Raw genomic sequence first — 20,724 nt, 5'->3', positions numbered from 1 at the left:
ACAGATTTTTTTTATGGCCGCACTTTGAGTACAAGCGAAACATCTGAGGTCACTTGTGTATAATTTATACACATTTTCTTTTCTTTTTTATGGAACGCCACAATGGTTTATGCTTTGTTTTCTTGTCATAGTGGAATGTCATGAAGAAAACATCAAAAATAATTACACCCGCGACCTTCATAGCTTTCAGTACACTCAACATGACATATGGTACCTCTGGAAATGGACTTGATTTTAATTTAAAAATAAAACTCTGATGCTTTGAAGTGTGATTGTGCAGACTATATAACTTTGTAATGATGGGCCCACTGAAGGATCTGTGGGTTTGAAGAGGCTGACGTGTACCAAGTAGCATTATTTAAAAAACTATTTAGCTAAATGTTTTGCTTCAGATGTAAAGTCATTACCTTTCACAGGGTTTTGGCAGATAGCCCATTTGAAAGATGAACTTTCAGACAGGGTATTAACCTAACGCTCTCTGCAGTCACAACAATTTGATCGTGTTCCCAATTGCTAACTTCAATCTCTTGTAAATCTGTGTCCAATCTGTTGCTCCCTGATTGTGGCCCCTGCCATTGACCAGACTTGGCCTGTTGGTCAACTAAGGTGCTTAGGATGACAGAAAATTAACCTAATCGACTCAGTGAAGACGACTCAAATGCTTTAACGGGATCAGGACGAGGCCACTCCCACTGCCATCTTTCCCCTCCAAACACCTTCTTGCTGTAATCACGAGATGACGAGCTAACTGACCTCTTTAGCTCATCTCCTCTGTTGTTGGTCTGGACGCTGATCTGTGGTGGGTTCAGCTCGAACTAAAAGACATCACAACAAAGCTTCATGCAGGCGTGAAATCAGGCTTCCAAGCTCAGTACAGCAAACCAGTGCATGTTTTAGTTAATTTACTACAACTTGAATTAACTTTACATTCATTAATGTGAGACTTTTCCAGGGCATGCCATACTTTTTATTTTTATGAGGGTTTTTTTTTTTGTCCATACCATTTATATCAACAAGTTAACAAGTGTAGGCTAGATAACAGAAACGCCTGTTAGCACCACAAGCACCATCCTCCAAAATGATCGTACAGTTCAATCACCTCTCTAAAACAGAACACTATAACTTTAAGAAGGTAGGATTTATTGCAGGACTGTTGAATTTGACTGCATTAGTTTTAGCTTGGTGTACCTAATGAACTGAAAACTGAGCATATTTGTTATAGTTAATCCATCACAGTGAACATCATGCTTACCTTCAGTCAGTTTCTGTCATAACTGTACAGATCCTTAAACCAATCTGCACATGTAACTGCATAACCATTCGATAAGATCACAACTTTGCAACTGTTCTAAATCTAAAAATAGATTGCTTAACTCAAGCAAGCGTCAAGTCTCTGCAAGTTTGCTTCCATACTGCAAACGATGGAAAGGAGAAAAAAGTAAGATGGAAAAACATGAATTCCTCTAAAAAGTCGGGGGTGCCCTGGTGGCCTTTAAGGCACTGACCGTGAACCGCGACAACCTCAGTTCAGGTCCAGCCAGGGACCGTTGTTGCATGTCATTCCCCATCTCTCTCTCCCCTCCTTTCCTGTCATCTCTCTACTGTCAAACTCTGTGACACAGGCAAGAGAACAATATTGTGAAGTATCCCTGAAGACCTGTAAAGAGTGGGATGGTCCTTTGAAGAAAGCTACCTGTGAAGCGTCCTGTAACATCTATTTCAGGTAGGGCTGTTTTACATTTATCTCACTGTACAGATGGGTGATTGATTATTTCCACAGTCCGATTCTAAAAAGTTTAAAAAGGGTTTGCACACCGAGGAGCAGTGAGGGAAGTGGCCCTGTGAGGTTTTCAGCAAGGCAGATCTGAGGACGCCTCTGACCAGTTGGTAATAAGTTGACACTCATTGTTGTTGTTAAAACAATGAAAAGTTAAAAGGACTCAACCCTGAAACTGAGGGACTGTAACACACTGAAGAAGGCTGCCGAAAGAGCTGCATTGTTTCCCCTGTGCTAAATTTTGAGATTGAAAACTGAATAAAAAGGAACAATGAAGTTGATTTGGGTGTTCAAACTCTTTTTGCTCTTTTTGGACTCTGGCTCTTTTGTCCTACGTCACGGTTTGATTGTAGAAGCATCTGGAATTCCTTTGGAAGGATGAAACATCATTCCTCCAAAAGATATTCCCTCATTTGATGTTTTGTTGATGGTGGTCTAACATGTCGCTCCATCTCAAAGTGTACAAGTGGTTTGAGATCTGGTGACTGTGAAGGCCACAGTTATTCACCTCCACATGCTTTCTTGTATCTGTATGCAAGCATCTCCACTGATTTATTTGTTATAATTTGTTGCCCACTCTTTTGAATGAATGAACTTGTTTTGTGTCACACCATTATGTAAAATGGTCCATCCCACATGGGATTACATGATACACAAGAATACCACATATACTTAACATTCATGTTCCAAAGAAAGAAGCAAACCATTGCTGCAAACCACACATTATACATGGTTCCTGAACCAAAGAACAGAAAGTAAAACATGTTTTTACAGAGAAACACCTCTGACACACACTATTAACTACTAACAAAGTGTCCGTTTCATAGTTTATTTGTTTATTTATTTGGATGCCCATTGGCTGTTACCAGCGCAACTACTACTCTTCCCAGGATCCATAGGAAAGAAAATACTATTACAATTTAATATGAGTCAAAGTATACTACATATGCACATACATGATACATGTACTTACGTATAAAACAGGTAATAAATAAAATAAGATAAAAACAAGCTACAGCACTGGTTTGTCATATAATTCTTGTTAAAAACTACATACGCATTAGTTCTGGCTTATGGTAGTGTTACCTCATCCATTGTCACTTGTCTTGTTTCGTAATAGTGCTGAAAATAGTCTTCATTATTTTGGCGTCTTCCAACAAAAATAATCTTGTTTAGTTTAACTGAATAACTCCTTTCTTACATCATGATATAAAGGACAAAATAAAACAAAGTCTTTCTATGTCATCGAGCCACAAAGTCTAAGTACAACAAAATGAGCTTATAGCTTGATGCTCATTGAGTAAATCCAAGTATCCAGGATGCATTTCTGGCATCAAACAACTTTCTCAGCCTCTAGATGAAGCTGTCATGCAATCCTCAGGAAAATCCCCATAATGGAACTCAGTTGCACCAGTAACACGATTCCAGTGACAGTGAGGCGGCCTGCTGGTCTGAGCTGTTTGCTGTCATTATCTGAGTGGGTGAGAGCACAGAGCGGAAGTGATCAGCCGTTTGATTGAGGTCAAATCTCTTTCACACTACTCCACGCCAATGCTACCCCATCCTCCTGACCTCTCTGCAGGCTGGCTGGTGTCCGAAAGCTCAGGAGAGAGGTGTCAGGTCAGTGTAGCAACATCCCCGAGCGCAGGGCGGAGAATAGAGAGATGTAGAGAGGAGGAGGAGATGAGAGGGGATATGGAGTGGTTGTGACAGGTGAGCTAATGGCTTTGAGAAGGCGCAGGCTGTGATCTCTTTATACAGCTTAAAGAGGGACAACTTATTAAAATCAGGAACGGATGCAGAGAGTAAATGAGTTGACCTAATACCCCCAGGTCACTGCCCCCCTTCTTGTGGATGTGTGTGTGTGTGATTGCGTCCACCCCCACACTGATTGACAGCCTCTGTCGTCGTTTAATAATGGCTTGAGTATTTTTCCCAGGCACTGAAAAACTCCCCTATCCACAGGCTCGAATCCTGGCTGTTACATGTGGGGGTAGAAACATGTCCAGAAATGTGGAGCTTAAATGTTCCCAGATGAGAGTGTTACAGTCTCTGTACCGTCCAGAACATGACCGTTTAAATACCAAAGTCAGTCCGTTCTCATGTGCTTTGTTTGACTTCCTTATCTCACTTGTTCATTAGTGCACTTTTACAAAACTGTATTTCAATGCATATTTCATTTATTTATTCATTTCACACATGTATTACCCACAATCATTTTATCACGAGCCAGATAAGATTAGTCCTTTCATGTTGGATCAAGGTTAAGACAAGGTTTTATTCATTCAACATACAAACATTAAAGTATGTATGAATAACATTTATTTAAAAGCTCCTGCAGTTCAATGAGTTCCAGTGGGGGGATGATACCAAATACATATACTCATAAAACTGTAACAAGGTACAATTTTTAGGTACTTTACTTGAATATTTCCATTTGACTTATACTCCACTACATTTCAATTTTTTATTTTATTAATAGTTACTTTACATGTTAAGATAAAAAAAGATATGATGCACTGTTACAGATTAAACTATCAAATTAGAATTTCAATTTAATTTGATTATAGTGTGGATATAAATTATAATAATAATGGCTGCTGTGGTCATTAGGTTACTTTTATGTTATTAAGCCTTGGTTAGGAGTGCTTCTGTTTAGTTTGAAAGGCAGGTCATGTGGCAAAACCATACACATTAAATCTTATGTCTTTAAACAAAAAAGAAACTTAAATTAACTAGCTACAACAGCAAAATGCTACTTACACATTAATGCATCAGTAATAATAAACCAATAACATAATATATAATAACACGGACAGGGTTCATTTTTCTGCACTGAGTAAACTACTTAACGATATATGATGTGGTAAAAATCAGCTCCATCTCAACCAACTACAACAGTATAATGCTACTAAAATACTGATGCATTTGTATTAATTAACAATCTTATATCGCATATAATAATAAATCACTAACCAGGGCCATTTCTCTGCAGAACGAGTACTTTTACTTTGATAATATAAGTACATTTTATTGGTAGTACTTCTGTAATTTTACATTGTTGTATTGATACTTTTACTTCAGTAAAGGATCTGAATACTTCTTCCACTAATATATAGATGCGCATATATTGAGCCATGCATGATAAAAACACCTTTTTCTTTATTTTCTTTTGGGACATTTTGGCTTAATGTGGCCTCTTTGATATGAAAGTCACCCAGAGGTTACAACAATCATGTCGTCTAAAAAACCTTTGATGAACTCAGAAGCTTAACATAGATCTTAGAGAGAGCGAATACAAAATGGAAAGATAATTGTATCATCTGCTCTAATGGCAGCTATTACAACAATAGCGATCGTGACCTGGAGGTTTGGAGGGGGGCGGCGAGGACAGGACCTCTGCGGTGACCTCTGCTCGGGAAAGGGCAAGCTCAGGCAAGAGTCAGGGCGTCAGGGGCTCGCCACCTCGTCTGGCACTCTGAACCCTCCATTCACAAGCTAACACAACAGCCAGGCATCACTGTGACCCTGTGGGTGTGACACTCAACCTTTGCCTTAACCTCCTGACCACCGGTCACAGCTGCAGCTGACCGGCTCGGGTAGGTCAGGGATCGGGGTCAGCTGGAGGGGGGAGAGGAGGAAGAGGTGATTGAGAGATGAGTGAAGAGAGAAGATGGAGAGAGAGGAAATGGACAGTAAAGGCAGGGAAATGGATGTATGAGTGAGATGTAAGGAGCGAAGGATGGGTATGAACAGAGAAGAGTAAGATGGGTTTGAAACAGTTCATACAAATTACAAAATACACATTTTCTCAATTATTTTCAGTTGTATCTGTCTAAAAAACATGGAATAAAAAAAGACGATATCTCTGGTTCCGCTGCATAGATTTTTTAACTGTCTATGTTATAGGAATCCAATGGTTAATCAGCGGATAACTCTTTTAACTCTCAAAAAAACAAATATCAAGCCATAGCTCTTTTCCTAGAAGATCAGCTTAACACCAACTTCTTGCTTTAGCTTTTTTTGCTGGCTATAAGCAAAATGTCACAAATATATAGTTAGATTCATTTTTTTTTAAAGTTATTTACTAGACTGTAGTTTCTAACACTCAAATAAAAGCACCTTTTGAGTGAATATTTACAGCACCAGGAGAGCGTATGTGGGATTGACTCAAAATACGTGCTCATGTTCATCGCGATGAAGGAACATGTCAGTGGTGAGGTGGCGGAAATCTCTGAGATGGATCTCCGAAAAATCAAGACCATTTGCATGGCTAGTGGAAATAAGTATGAAAATGGGTTTTTAGTTTAGTTTGGGTAGACTGACCGTTCAAAAGAAGTGGAAATAGTGAAAGGCAGAGAGAGCAAGATGGAGAGACCCATGAAAGTGACAAGAAGACAAATGGGCTGGCCGTACATTTTGTGTGCACATCATTTGTGCCATTGTCCTGGCCCCCATCCCCCTTCTCTGAGCTTTGTCACAACAGCACGGCCGGCCAGGAGTGGCTTTATAGAGTCGGCTTGTACGGGAAAAAGGACATGTGCTGCAGAGGTCAGTCCCGAGGTCCTCAGTGGGTTCAGTCCTTCAGTCAGTCTTATACATTCATGACTGCATGACAGCTGTTTCTCTGAAATAAGGCATGTGTCTTGTGATGTGTGACTCCTGTTAGACATGTTAAGCTTTGAATCATGTTCAGTATATTGGTAACTCTCACAAGGGTTGAAAAGGCAGAACTGACTGCGCTTTCCATGTTCTGCTGCCCTACATACTCTACATTTACCCCTCAAGAGCCAATGACTGCCTAAACAGACTGCTGCAGATGTCATTGATGGGGTGACAGACAAAAAGCTGAAAAACAAATGGATGAATAGGTACGTATCTCTTTACAAGGATAGAAAGTAAGCAAAGTAAGTCAAAATATGAGACTAACAGTCAGCCATGGTGGCAGCTCTGTGAGGCTGTGTTTTGGCACAGCGGTGCTTTGTAATAAACGCTAATGTCAGCATGCTAACATGCTCACATTGACAATGCTAACGCTGATGTTAAGCAGGTATAATCTTTACAACGTTAACCATCTTAGTTAAGTAGCACTAAACACTAAATGTTGTTAGTTTAGCAGGTCATAAACCAAAGTACTGGACAAACAGAAAGCTTGACCCGATGGTGCCACTTGATGAAAAGTCAGGGGATCACCAAAGTTATTACAGTTCATCCTGAGTTGAACATGAATGTATGCACCAAAGTTCATGGCAATCCATCTAATATTTGTTGGGACATTTCACTCAAAGCCACAAATGTCAGCCTCATGTGAGGGGATCACTAAAGTCAAAGGATCCGTCCTCTGGGCGCAATGGATATCTCTTCTAAATTTACTAAAATACTAAACAATCCATTCAACAGTTGTTGAGGTGTGTCAGTCAACCAAAGTGGTGAGCCGGCATTGCTATCCATATAGCCAAGCTGCTAACATGACATGAAATCAATCCTGCAGTGATGAGGCTTTTATCTGTAATGTGCAATAACTTCACCAACCAAAATATAAATGAGTGACTTGAACTCAGCAGGACTGTACACTGTAGTTGATGTGGCTAAATGTGACTATTAGGAACTGACTGAATGATCACAGAACAGTCTCTTCCCTCCTCCACTCCAAGGCCTCCCCTGCAGCTTTCGGTGCTCCACTCTGGTGGTGGTGACTCTCCGTCATGGCTGCCACTTTCTGCTCCAGCCTCCACACCTGCTCCCGATACTTCCTGCGAATCTGCCGGTACGAACTCAAAGCTTTACTGGAACGGAAGAAACCCACAGAGATACAATTAACATTAATTAACATTAACAATGACGCTACAGAACTACGACTTTCTTAGCTTCGGTTGCAGATGCAGAAGGATGATGACGAACAAAGACAAAAATGAAACATGTCTATTATACCTTTCTTGTGATACTTACCTGTGAGCTTGAGTGAGCCGAGCAATCTGCTCTTCGTTGTCCCTCCTGTGGGAAGTGCTCTCTGACAGAGCTGTGTTTAGTGAGTCATGGACTAAAGCCAGTCTCTTCTTCAGGGCTTGCTCCCTGAGAACAAAAGTAAGACCGGAGGAAACAGAAGGGGTAACAACATGTCAGTCATTGTGATTAAGAGAAACCTTATAAAATCTATGTAAAGAAATCATCAACGTCTTTATGATGTACCCTTGACTTTAGAGTGAATGTGACGTAAAGACTGAACGGCAGTGGTTTGTTTAGAAGTATTCACTACTCGAGGTCAGAAGAGAAAAAAAGGATGCTCTCTGAAGCACCTGATGAAAAGAACTAGAAGCCCTTTATGTCCAAAGCCTGCATTTCTGCTGATAGTGTTACTAAGCAACAGATAAAACCAGACAACAGATGTCTGAATGATTCATTTTCTACACTGACTACATTCGTCAGGTACGCTCTGTGAATACTCTGATTTCTCCAGGTGACATTACATACATTAATTTATCAGGTTTCCTTGCTTTAAACTTTGGACTACAGAGAAAGGACAATGTCTCACCTTTGCAGGACGGCCTGCAGCTCTTTCAGAATGGGTCTGGTTCGAGACCCAGCGAGGTCCCCATCACTACCCAGTTTAGCTGCATTTTCACAGTGCCTCTGAAACATAACATTAAATTAGGATTATCTTTAAAGCTCAAAAGCCCCTTCCCATTCAATTCTGCATTGATGAACATGATATACACAATTTTCTAAAGCAGCGGTCCCAATCCTTTTCAGCTTGTGACCTTCCGAAGTGAAGCAGTGTTGAAAGATTAGAGAAAAGTTAGAAAAAATCAATTTTTTTTTTTCCTTGATCACCTTGCAAAACCAAGGGATGCTTGGTCGGACCATGAGCACCTATATAAAACCTGTTCTTTTAAACCATTGAAAATAAATGTTGAGGAAGAAGAAGCCAGTTTTAGAGGGACATTTTAACCCTTGAGGCACAGCAGTCTGTGCAGCTGCCATTGTTTCTGATGCCCTGTGTCTACAGTAACAGACGGACAGCTGTGTTAACCTGAAGTAGCTGTTCTTTCTCACTTGAAAATGACAGTGGTGTGTGGTATGAATCTGTGCTGCCGCGACAGGACAGCCCAGCAGAAGACCTTGTAGAACCAAAATATCTCTCTTGGCCTGGAGGGATTCTGCTTTGGTAGATGTGTGATTTCCCATGTGGGACACCCAGATTTGAATCGGGTCTGCCACAATAGGCCGACGTCCTGCTCCCTCTTGCTCGTTTCACCTTGACTTTTGAAAATGTAAAAAAAAAAAAAAAAAGAGTCTCTGTTGCTACTGTAGGAGTGTGTCCTACCTGTTGTTCGGTCTTTCGATCCTCCAGCTCCTCTCTAAGGCTTTCTGGAACGAAAGCTCCAGCTGCTTCCTGGGCCTTCTGGGCCATTAGACTCCACTCCAGACACCTCAGCTCTTTCTCCTTGAGGCGGATTAGAGAGCGCAGATCTGACATCTCCTCCTGAACATAAACAGTTAAACCATGAATCATAATATATAAATAGTTGAACGCAGATAAGTAAGTAAGTGAAGCTGGTGGAAGACTTTACGCATCAGTGCCAGAAACACGAGATGTAGACAGTTTTGTAGAGGTTTACCTCCACTTTTGAGGCAACTGTTTGAGGTATGTATTAAAGCATCTATGTGTAGAATTTTTATATGATGGTCAGAAATGTTTTGAAACCTATATTGATCTCTCTAGCTGGGAAACGGGGAAACAGATAGCACCTGTAACGCTCCCTAATTAGCAAGTTATATCTTGTTTGTTTGCTTGTTTGTTTTTACAGGGTGTTATGTGTGAGACTCCTGGAGTCTTGCTGGTTAACTGGAAATCTAATGATGGCAACAGGACTATAGGAAAGTTTTTAAGATTTCTTTTTGTGGCATTTTCACCTTTATTGGATGGGACAGTATAGCTCCGACAGGAAACAAGGGGGAAGAGACAGACAGAGAGGGGTATGACATGTAACAGAGGTCCCCAGCTGGATAGGTGGATTTTGTTACCTTTAGACAGGCTAGTTGTTTCGCCCTGTTTCTGGTCTTCATGTTCAAAATGTTAAACTATTCCTTTAATTAATGCTTTACCAGTTTCAGGTCTCTCAGTGCTCGCTGACCTCACGAGATATATGAGAATGAGATCTGCCGGCAGTGTCTCGTACATGTTCTGTATATTACACTCCAAACACTGTGTTTTGGCATTGTGAGCCAAGTGTGATGTAGTACAGCATACATTTAAATATAAAGAGAACTATGACATTAGGAAAAGCCAAAAGCTGCTTTTATCTCATCGTCTCCGTGCATGGAAGGTTTTGGCTGTGATGTGGTAGGATCTTGATTTCGTGGCAGCCTCTTGATTTCTCCTACCCTGACAGTGATGAGTTCATAGAAGAGGGAAGCCTTCTCTTTCTTGGTATCAGGAGGTTTGGCGTTATCTTTAGTCACATGTCCCCCTCTTGATCCAGCCGGATGACCAGTTTCGTGGTTCATTTTGTGCTCAGCTCCTGGGCTTGGCTTAGGTAGACAAATGGCTGCCCGGTCCTTCTTCAGGCGCTCAATTTGCTGACGGAGAACAGCCTCTCGCTCCACCAGCTCAGGTGTCCTGTGGGGTTACAGGTAATGAGGGACCTGACAAGAACTTGGTTCAAGAGATGGCAATCTTTCAGTTAATTCACAAGTTCTTTATTATTTTCACACTTCATTGAGTGACAGCTTTTAAAGTCAATAGCATGTAGATATTTGGTGGTGGGACAGAATGATGTATGCAGTGTTTGTAAACTTTCATCCTTTCATCATTGACACATATTTTCCTCTCCACCCCTGCCTATTACTGTGCTTGAATGTGCAAAGAGTACTTTGAAACGTCACCTCTGCCCTGTGCGACTCTGTGTTTCCGTCTCCTCTGTGACCCCTGCTGTTGAGAAGGAGGTGGACAGCTCTTCAGTTCCCATTTTCCTGAGCTGAGCTGATGGACTGTCGGGCTGCTGCCTGTCACCGACTGCCTCTGATGAGAGAAAAAACTGTGAGCCTGAATGTGTGTGTGTGTGTGTGTGTGTGTGTGAATGACAAGCATAGCTACTGTATATGTAAGTGAATGTGTGCACTGAGTTGAAAGAAGTATTAAAACATGGTATTCAAACACCTGCTGAGTCTGTCTGCAGAGGAATGCTTTGCTGCTTCTTGGCGTCATAAAGTGACAGCAGCTCGCTATAGGCCTCTTCACACTCCTCACTGTCAATCACAAGCACAAAGACAAAACACACGACCTCACTAGATGAGAAGAACCCACATTAATACTGTTAGATTGCTGACCTGTGCACATTCATTGTTTTGACAGATGTCAGAGAACGTTACGGACAAACAGTATGCATATGTGTGCAGACAGGCCTTTGTACTTGTATGCCAAGTGTGTTTTATGTGTGTACCAGTATCTGAGAGCCGTCTGCAGGGCCGAGCAGTCAGCCTCAAGTCTGTTTAGTGTAATACTGATCAGTTCTGACTCGCCCTTCCTTCGCTCCAGAGCTGCAGTCAGCCGTTCATTTCTGGCCCTCAGCCTCTCAATGCACCTGCAGAGGGAAGATGAGGGGGTCAAGAGAAAAATCTTTATAAAACACCTTTGTTTATAAAGAGTTTTAATTGTACAAATAGTAAAGCTTCTATGCAAGAAACAGTTTTACCGTATTGGTTGAGTTAACACTCCATCAAATAATCCACTAAAAAATATCATAGTCACTGGTTTCTAGCTATATTTAGATGTAGCCATGCCGACTTACCTACATTAGCTAGCTTGCTGCTCTTCAAAGGTCAAAGAAGCTATTAAATATACTCAGCCTGTTCACTTGCACAGTATGTGTGTGAGTGTCTTGTTTGCACCTTTGTCTTTGTATGAATGCAATATACCAATATGCTTGACAAAGGTTACCTTGGACCAAAACATAGCTATTCAATAAATGTAATATAAGTGTCGACAGTGTGCTGTAGCTGTTTTTTGTTACTTTCCTGAGCTGCTCCTCAGACTCGCCTGTTCAGTCGTTCTGTCTCAGACTCCAGGCTGTTGGGGCTCGGACAAGGACTACATGAGTTTACAGAGCCCAGTGGAGAACCATCCCCACCCACAGACAAAGGCGTTACAGCTCTGGCTGTTCTTCTGTGGAGTAAAGGTGAACCAGGGAAGGGAGGAGACGCCCAGTCTGGACTGAGAGCCCCAGCAGTGGGCCGGTAGGAAGGAGAGCGACTGCCTGACCTCCAGGCCTTATGGAGACCAACCAGCTGAAAGATTGATTGATTCATGTTTTTGCCATTTTTAAATTTCGCCTCATGAACATATCTGATAGCGGAGCATCTCCCACCTTGTTCTTCTCCTCTTCCATCTGGCTGATGGTGGTTTGTGCTCTCTCCAGCTCCTCCTGGTGACTCTGAAAGGTGCTTCTGAGAGCAGAGTCACGCTTCTCCAGATCCAGGATGTCCTCCTGATACTGGTCATTTGGCAGTCCTGATGGGCACGAAATCCCGAACTCTCTTTCCATGTCCTCCAATATCTGCAACCAGTTAGCCAAAATTACTACAGGGACTGATGGGAGTCTAAAGATAGCCTGAACAATGACATATTTTTCTCTAAAGTGATCCATTAAAACTCAGAGACACAGCAATACTTGATATGTCTGTGACATCTTTGGAATTTATAGTATTTTTGCATTGCATTAAGTTAGTTTTGCGAAAGTCGTCAGTAAATTTGACTTTGCAGTTGTAATGAAAAAAAATCAAATACATTAAAGAATTATGAGAATGTGAAACTGTTTTAACACCTGAGTGGCCTTAAGCCAGCTCTCCTGGGCTGCTATCAGATGCTCTTTGTGCTTGTCCTGGTCAGAAGCTGTCATGGGGGCGGCCCAGGACCTTTTACAGCTGATGGAGTCCTCCACTGATGACAAAACCTCCTGGAGTTTAGTCCACACTACACTACTGCCCCCTTGTGGAAGACAAGCAGAGGTGCAGTTAATCATGTTAGATGAAGTGAGGGGCAGTTTTATATTTTATTAGACTAGAAAAGCTCCTCTCTATGAATGAAAAAACACGGATATTGCTTGCTTTTCCTCAAGATGACTTGCTGTCTTTTACAGAGTAAATATTTAAAGTAAAATGGCCTGTTATTCTGTGTCAGTGCCAACCTCGGCCAGTCGGTGGAGGTTTAGATGTGGCAGCAGAGGCAGTGTTCCTTTCTGGGCTGCACCTGGCCAGCCTGTGGGACAGGAGGTCTGGAACCAGAGGCCTGGATGGTCCTGGTGGTCTCAAGTCCCCTGGTTCACTGCAGAACACAAGCAGCATTAACATTTTGCTAGCAAGTACCACTGTGTTTATTTTGAGCCAAGCCATAAGCAGACCAAACAATTTATTGATGGCAAAATATGTAAATCAACATGTCATTGCTCTTTTCACTAACGTTACCTTGGTGCCTTTAATGACCCCATCTTCTTGCTCAGTTCAGCAATGATGCTGAGGAGTGTGCCCACTTCAGCCTCACACTGAGCCAGTTCTGCTGGTGAAGGCTCGAGGTTTGCTGTGGGGTCAGAGCCATCAGAGTCAAGGATCATATGGTCAATGGGTGTCATCACCTCCATGTCACACCCTGACCCAGCATCCAAGCTGTCACATCTGACCAGGCTGGAATCCTGCACAAACAGGAAGTTGTATTCGGATTGTTAGAAAATAACTTGGTGGGCCTTATTTGAGTCATAATTATTATTAGCTTTTTACTGTATATTAAAGCAAATTTCTTCTTTTTCCCTTGAAATCTACTCATATAGGTGTACCAATATAATAAACACAATATGTATGTTCTTGTTGTTGAATAATAATCCTCCAGTGCCTCATAATTAAACTTAGCTAAATATCCCTGAATATATATCCACATTAAAAATCTACTACGCTCTTGAACCAGACATTGTTGCTGCACTATTTAGCGGCTATTGTTTCAAGCAGCGGAAAAGGAAACTAAAACATCCTGAGATCCAACTTCCTGCTGAGCAAATATTTTTGGACCAAACCATGTTTTGTTGTGCACAAAGAATGTCGGCTAAATGCCTAAAACATCAAATTAGAACAAAATGTCTCTTTTCTGCTATAAAGTGCATATGATGCCTATAAATATGCCAAAATGATACAATTTGCAATGCCTATCTTTGGATCGTGTGAATTTTAACATAGTTGCGATAGTTGGTGACATACTTTAAATTCTTTATCCAGCCAGTAATACATAATACATACCCACCTATTCCTATTCAGACTCACAGAAAGGCTACCCAAGCAGGCACTGGGCAATAAGGTAATAACGTCACCAGATAAACACTCAAATTTACAATTTCTGGCAATTTAGAGTTTCAAATTCATTTAGCATTTGAACGTAGTAAAGATCCCTCACATATTGTATATGTACTCAGTCAGTAATATTACTCATTAAAAATTCTGCTTTTGATTCACAATGGTCAAATCAGGTCTTACCTCCATACTTCTTGATCCTGATGTCTGTGGCAGTGATTTAGTTCCTGTTGTGTCCGTTCACTGCCTACAATTTAACATTTGACAAAATGAGAGGATGTTTTCTTCGGTCCTGCTTCTTTGTGTTATCATATTTTCCAATAATTAGTCAGTCACTACTGCAGGTTGCTCTCTGCATGTCTGCCAAACAGTGTTTAGTATGATGAATGAAGTAAGTGGAAAACACTCAGAAAGTCATCCCCACCCATTCCCCGTCACCTTGTGTTCTTTCCTGTTTTGTCCACAGTTAGATTCCATGCCTTTTTTTTGGCTTTAGTAGACTACTCTGGATACGTACTGTCAGTACTCAGAGTATTCAGATCCTCTACTTATGTAAAAGTATTAATACCACTCTGTAAAAATACTCTGTTAAAGTAAAAGTCCTGCATTGATAAAGTTACTTAAGTAAAAGTATGTATAATCAGGAAAATGTACTTAAAAGTATTAATGGTACTCAAATAAGAAAAATGTCCCCTGTGACTGTTATACTGTTATATATTATATCATTAGATAATTATTATTCATGTATTAATGTAAAAGCTGGATTTTAATGATGTATTTGATTGAGGTGGAGCTCATTTTTAACTAGTTTGTATCAGATTGCAACTAATGATTATTTTCATTATGGATTATTCTGCTGATTATTGTCTCAATTAATTGATTGATTGTTCGGTTTGTAAAAATTCAGAAAATAGTGATAAATGCTCGTCACAATTACCCAGAGCCCAAAGTGACACCTTCACAATGCCTTGTTTTGCCCAACCAATAGTACAGGATTCCAGATTATTAAAGATAAATTGAAATGATTAAAATAGTTAAAATGAAATGCAGTAATTCTCACAATTTAGAAGCTGGAACCATTAATTGTTTTTTGCATGAAAACTGACTGAAACGATTATCAAAACAATTGCTAATTCATTTTCTGATTAATCATCTAATTGATTAATCGACTAATCGTTTCAGCTCTACTTGTATAATGTAGTGAAGTAAAAAGTACAACATTTCAATGTAGTAGAAAGAAAGAAGTAGAAAGTGGCATGAAGTACAAGTACCCAAATTCGCACTTAAGTACAGAACATGAGTAAATGTACTTCCCACCACTGCATACTATATCTACTCAAAAAATGATAGAAGTATATACTATGATGTTATGTAAATAGAAAAATGCATGAAGTTACAATCGAGAAACACAAGAAAGGCAAGAAACGTCATTACCCATAATGCTATGGCTCTTCGCAGTTCCGGGTTTGATCATTTCCGGTAAGGAAGTCGTCCGATCAAAACAAATGGTAGCTCGTCGTTGAAATATTTTGCAACTTTCAATGAGTTTCACTTTATTTTAATCCTAGAGGTTTCGCAGACACTTATCACGTAAGTCTGCTTGCTTTTTTTAACATAACATATTTCATACGTCTCGAGTCGTCTGCTTTGCTCTAATTTCTCTTGAAGCTAATGCTAACAGCTCTCATTGCTACTGCACTGTCACCAAACATCACCTGGCTCTACCAGCCTGTCCGCTACATGGACTCACTGTCTGGCTTTCTGTACGAGTGATGCGTTTCTAACTAAACCATCCATTCTGTGGAGCTGAAACACCCCCGTTTAGTTGTCCCAGTTAGCTACACGCTGCGTTCATACAGACAGACCCGCACATTTATTGTGTACTGGCATCATTTATTTGGTATGTAGACAGTGCGGTAATACTGAGATTCATGCAGCCTTCTTGTGCCCTTTGTAGGATCTGTGTTGACTTTTTAAAGTAGCTTTTGTTTAGATTTTTTAGGATTTATAGACAGTTGTCTTGTACTTGCAGTTGTTGCTGGTATTTTTTAAGAGGCAGGTAGAAAGAACACTTGGTGACTTTTAATGTTATTTACATTTTGATATTGGTGGCTGCCAACCAAAGATACATTGAAAGGAAATTCTGGTTATAAATGTATTAGTAGTTTCTTTTCATGGCTAACCTAACTTGCCGCACAGCCAAACTCACCATCTCCACTTCCTTAGCAACCTGTGTATCCATGGAGACGCCAGAGCCGGGCCCAGCAGATGGAGAGGAGCGTCTGGTGGAGCTGCGACCTCGGACACGCTCCAACCCTGAAGGTGCTGAGGACCGTCGCAGCAGCACGGGCAGCCTCGGAGGAAACAGTAGCCCCAACATATCTCAGCCTGCTGTGGGAAGTCGTGTTGAGGGGGAGGGCGAGGCTTCAACCAGCGACAGTCCTCCAAGTTCCACCACCACAACCGTCTCAGCAGCAGCAGCTCAGACTGTAGCCCCTGCTGCAGTAGCATCAGCGGCGGCTGCAGCAGCCAGTGCCACAGTGCCACTGTCCACTGCTGCTGTTGCAGCCAAAGAGAGGCCGAAGCCCACACAGCAGCAGCCCACATTGACAACCTCCATCCCTCCTCCAGCAGAGTACCAGCTCAGAGTTCCCAGAGTCAACTGTGCTGAGAAAGTGGTAGGTCCACATTAGAGTTCTGATTTATGTTTCACATGAAAATTAAGACTTGCTTTCACCATAGGCTTTTACTATCTGGTGTTGTCTTCCTCACTCCAGATCATCTGCTTAGATCTTTCCGAAGAGATGTCTTTGCCAAAGTTGGAGTCTTTTAATGGGTAAGCTCCAGGAAAGTAAAGTAAATTCCCCAGTGGTAGTATTTCATTTGTCATCACAGCCTAATGTGACTTTCCACTTAGGACTAAAACGAATGCCCTGAACATATGCCAGAAGATGATTGAGATGTTTGTCAGAACGAAACACAAGATTGACAAACGGCATGAGTTTGCCCTGGTGGTAGTCAATGATGACGCTCTGTGGGTGAGTACAGGAATGTTTTAATCTGCTCCAGATGTTACATACAGTGCCGATGGGATGCATCTGTGCAACATGTCTCCCATTTTTCTAGAACATTGTCTTCTTTTTTCCTCTTCTTATGTGTTTGTGTATGTGTTTCAGTTGTCAGGCTTCACCTCTGACCCCAGGGAGCTGTGCAGCTGTCTGTATGACCTTGAGACCAATATGTGCGAGTCTTTCAGTATCCTTTCATTCAAAACTGACTCCTAAACAATGAAGACACATTTCCTACTATAAAGTGATACATAGGACATAAAAACATTCTACTTGACAAGTGTTAGCCTTAACTGTCCTCTGTAGACCTGGAAGATCTTCTTAATGTAATGTAAGTACTGACAGACTATAAACCTTTTTGGTTTCTTGAGATACATGAACTGAAAGTCATCTCTTCTTCTGTTGTCTTCGTAGTCGTCAGAAGATCGAGCTGCCGTTGATGGAGAATATTCAGACCATCCCTCCTCCATATGTGGTGCGGACTGTGCTCATCTACAGCCGTCATGCTGGACAGCTTCAGTTCAACCCTTCTGAGGCTGTTAGTGTAAGTATGAGCACTGCTGAGAAATCCCTCTTCCAGTGAATTCTCTTTGTGAATGTGATTTCCCTCCTGATCCTCTTTTTTTTCTCTTATTATATTGTCGACTTGCTTTGAACCTTACACTGAAGTGAAAGTCTTTCTTGTTCTTGTGTCCTGCCACAGAAAATGCTGCAGTCTCCATATTTTTTCTTTGATGTGGTCTACCTACACAACGGGGTGGAGGAGCAGGGAGACGAGACCAGCTGGAGGGTGAGTGAATAAGCTGATGAAGGGACAATGATCAATTTTGATTGTGTACCAGGATGTATGCTGCAGCGTGCCTCAAATTAGTTTAGTGTGATGTATTTCAGGACTAACTTGTGTCTTGCCTGTTTGAGAGATCTTCTTGTCATTGCAGCTACATAGATATCTAGCGGAGCACCTGTGATTGTGGCTGTAGCCGCGGCTGTGCTTTGGTTGTTATGACACATTAGTTTATAATGGGAGCAACACTAACTACATGCACTACTGCCACCCTGCTCCTGGCTGGTGTACCTGCATGTGCTATCCGACCTCTGCAGCTCATGTAGAATGCAGCAGCATTTCCCTGTGTGTTATGACTAGACTGGATCAACAAACTAACTGTTCCTATGGATCAGGGGGAATTGCAAAAACACAGAATTTATTGTGAGGTTTCGCAAAAGTAATGTGAGGGAAAGCGAAAGTACCTTTCTGTATTTGCAGTGAATTCATTAAATACTAACCCTGAAGAGTGTGGAGGGATGTTGTGAAAACCTACTTAGATATAACAGCTTTTCACAGGATGGTATAATCTGGATATTTCCAGAGGTGCTGCATTTCAACGATTTGGTATGGTTTCTGTCTCCAGGACAACTACACCTCTTTCTGCAACCTGGACACAAAGGGCATGTGCTATCGCTTCGAGGTTGCCCTGAGTGGACCTGCCATCGAACTGCACAACTGCATGGCCAAACTTCTGGCTCACCCTTTACAAAGACCTTTCCAGAGCCATGCGTCATACAGCCTGCTGGAGGGGGAAGACCCCGAGGACATTGAGGCTACAGTCTAAAACGGCACGCACTCATAAAGCCCTGTTTCTCTGTGAAATTCACACACTGTAGATTATCAGAAAAGAGCAGGAGTTTTCCAAGTACACCTTATTAACTGCTGTAGAGCAATAAAGAAGTTTTGGGAAAACCAGGCATACTTGTACAGAAAGGCGAGGGTTTCAGCAGGTTACTATTAACTCAGTCATTGCGTTTCCATAAAAGAAAGAATGAGTCACTGATTGTTCAAAGCTGGGGAAGTAATTAATGATCCGGTTGTTAGCTGTAAAACTGCTGGGGATGAGATGATGAAGTGGATGTCAGAGAGTCCAGGAGCAGGGCACAAGTAGAAGGAAAAGATAAAGAAAGAATTAAAAAGAAAAGGAAGACACACTAGTTGAAGCATCAGGCTTTGTTAAACATACTCCTTTACCTTTTGTTTTTTCTTTCAGATGTTAGAACACACTGATTTGTCTCCAAGTCTTAAAGGGTGAAATCAGTGCAAACCTGTGACAGTTTTCCATAGCTGGCCTTTGAAGTAATGAACTGTAATGTGATGTACTGTATCACGGAGGTCACAACTTCTGTAACATATGGCCCCATGCAAGAACGTTTTTGTATTCTTATCCTAAATCTCTCGACTGTTTCATAAAACTCTCTTATTTGGACAAACTTCAGTGCCAATTTCACAATGTAGTTATATATATTGAATAGTTTATTTTAGTTCATTTTGGCATATCAAATTAAAAAATTTAGATTAAGGAATTGGACCGCGTATGAAATTTAATTTGAACCTACGAAGAAATTCTAAGACAATTAGAGAATGCCATAAATTCTCTTAAATCGCTCTTACGAGCCACAAATCTGTTCGTATGAGTTGTTCTTGCATGAGGTCCACTGCCTTTCTGTTTAGTTGGTAATTTCCACCTTTTGTTGCCTGTTTTTAATATATGTTCTATTTTATAAGGGTTTTTTTCAGTCATTTGTTCAATTTACACTCTTGTATGTTACACAGACAATGAAAGAATGTACAGTAATGTAGATGAGGCCTCTCTATGGCATTGATGGACTGATTGTGAAAAGGGCCCCTCGTTCTGCCAGTTTAGCTGCACTTGAAACATATTGTAGATGAGCTTTTTAAAGCTATTTCTGGATCTTAAAAAAAAGGCATGTTTAATCATATTGCTCAAGTGCTTTCTACATTTTTTGTCAGGAGATGGCAGCAAATCCCCTCTAGAGATAACTGAATTCAAAGGCCTCTTTGAAAAGCTACTGTGAGACTGTGAGAGAATAATCAATTGTTTTTGACAGGTACTGCAAACTATGTTCTGTCAATTTTGATGATTTTTTCTGCTTTGATCTGGTGTCTGTTTAGCTAAACGTTTCTGCTTAAATCTCCAGACATCTTCACTGTTGAGCTTCATAATCAGTGTCGCTCTAAAAGAGTCTACAGGCCTATATGACACTTGATTAAGTAGTTATTGCAGCTTCCATTGAAAACCTTATCTGTTATCCTCTTTTGACATGAATATTACTTCAGTTGTAAAGATATATTTTCCTTTCACACTAAAGGTCAGTTATCTTAAAAGGTGTTTTTATCTCCGTCTTCAACAGTTTGGTTTCCTGTTTTTGTTCAGAAGTTGATCTAATGTCTGTCCTGACTCCTGATAGTCACTCATCTGCTGTCACTCTAACGTACCTCCATAAATTAGGCTTTTTTTCTGGTGAGGACAGGTTGTCAGGGAGACAATGGTGAGCAGGAAAACCCCCAGCTCAGAGGACCTTTACCCTTTCAAACACATTCCCCCAGAAGAGCCGGCTGTTCCTCACGTCATCACCGCAGATAACAGCATGGGGGGGGGTCTGTACTGCAGGGGGAGTTTGTTATTCCCTCATCCCTGAAGAATGACAGGTCCCTATTGTTTTCATTATTTCACTCCTCCACTGCCATGACTCCTT

General features: G+C 41.1%; 2 protein-coding genes across 3 annotated transcripts; one reads left to right on the top strand and one right to left on the bottom strand.

Annotated features, from left to right (window-relative positions):
* Positions 1-7,397: 7,397 nt before the first annotated feature.
* On the bottom strand, positions 7,398-14,299 carry ushbp1 (Usher syndrome 1C binding protein 1). Its single transcript, XM_070908953.1, has 14 exons — positions 14,294-14,299; positions 13,241-13,464; positions 12,964-13,100; positions 12,601-12,764; positions 12,145-12,333; positions 11,817-12,064; positions 11,221-11,361; positions 10,938-11,026; positions 10,664-10,799; positions 10,163-10,397; positions 9,102-9,260; positions 8,310-8,407; positions 7,727-7,849; positions 7,398-7,563 (listed from the first exon to the last, which is right to left on the bottom strand). The coding sequence occupies exons 1-14, from the start codon at positions 14,297-14,299 to the stop codon at positions 7,398-7,400; spliced, it is 2,115 nt and encodes a 704-aa protein (XP_070765054.1).
* A 1,293-nt stretch (positions 14,300-15,592) lies between these two features.
* babam1 (BRISC and BRCA1 A complex member 1) lies at positions 15,593-20,378 on the top strand. 2 transcript variants are annotated; one of them, XM_070909039.1, is made up of 9 exons: positions 15,593-15,700; positions 16,337-16,788; positions 16,888-16,946; positions 17,028-17,148; positions 17,287-17,365; positions 17,485-17,509; positions 17,593-17,722; positions 17,882-17,968; positions 18,588-20,378. In XM_070909039.1, exons 2-9 carry the CDS (start codon positions 16,351-16,353, stop codon positions 18,786-18,788), a joined length of 1,140 nt encoding a protein of 379 aa, XP_070765140.1. In that variant the 5' UTR covers positions 15,593-15,700; positions 16,337-16,350; the 3' UTR covers positions 18,789-20,378. The 2 variants fall into 2 exon arrangements, with proteins under 2 accessions (XP_070765140.1, XP_070765141.1); XM_070909040.1 differs by lacking the exon at positions 17,485-17,509 and having other exon boundaries at positions 17,287-17,351.
* Positions 20,379-20,724: the final 346 nt, after the last annotated feature.

Source organism: Enoplosus armatus, chromosome 7 (assembly GCF_043641665.1).
Source record: "Enoplosus armatus isolate fEnoArm2 chromosome 7, fEnoArm2.hap1, whole genome shotgun sequence".
NCBI lineage: Eukaryota > Metazoa > Chordata > Actinopteri > Centrarchiformes > Enoplosidae > Enoplosus > Enoplosus armatus.
The sequence above is the reverse complement of the archived record's forward strand: the minus strand, read 5'-3'. Positions and strand labels throughout refer to the sequence as shown.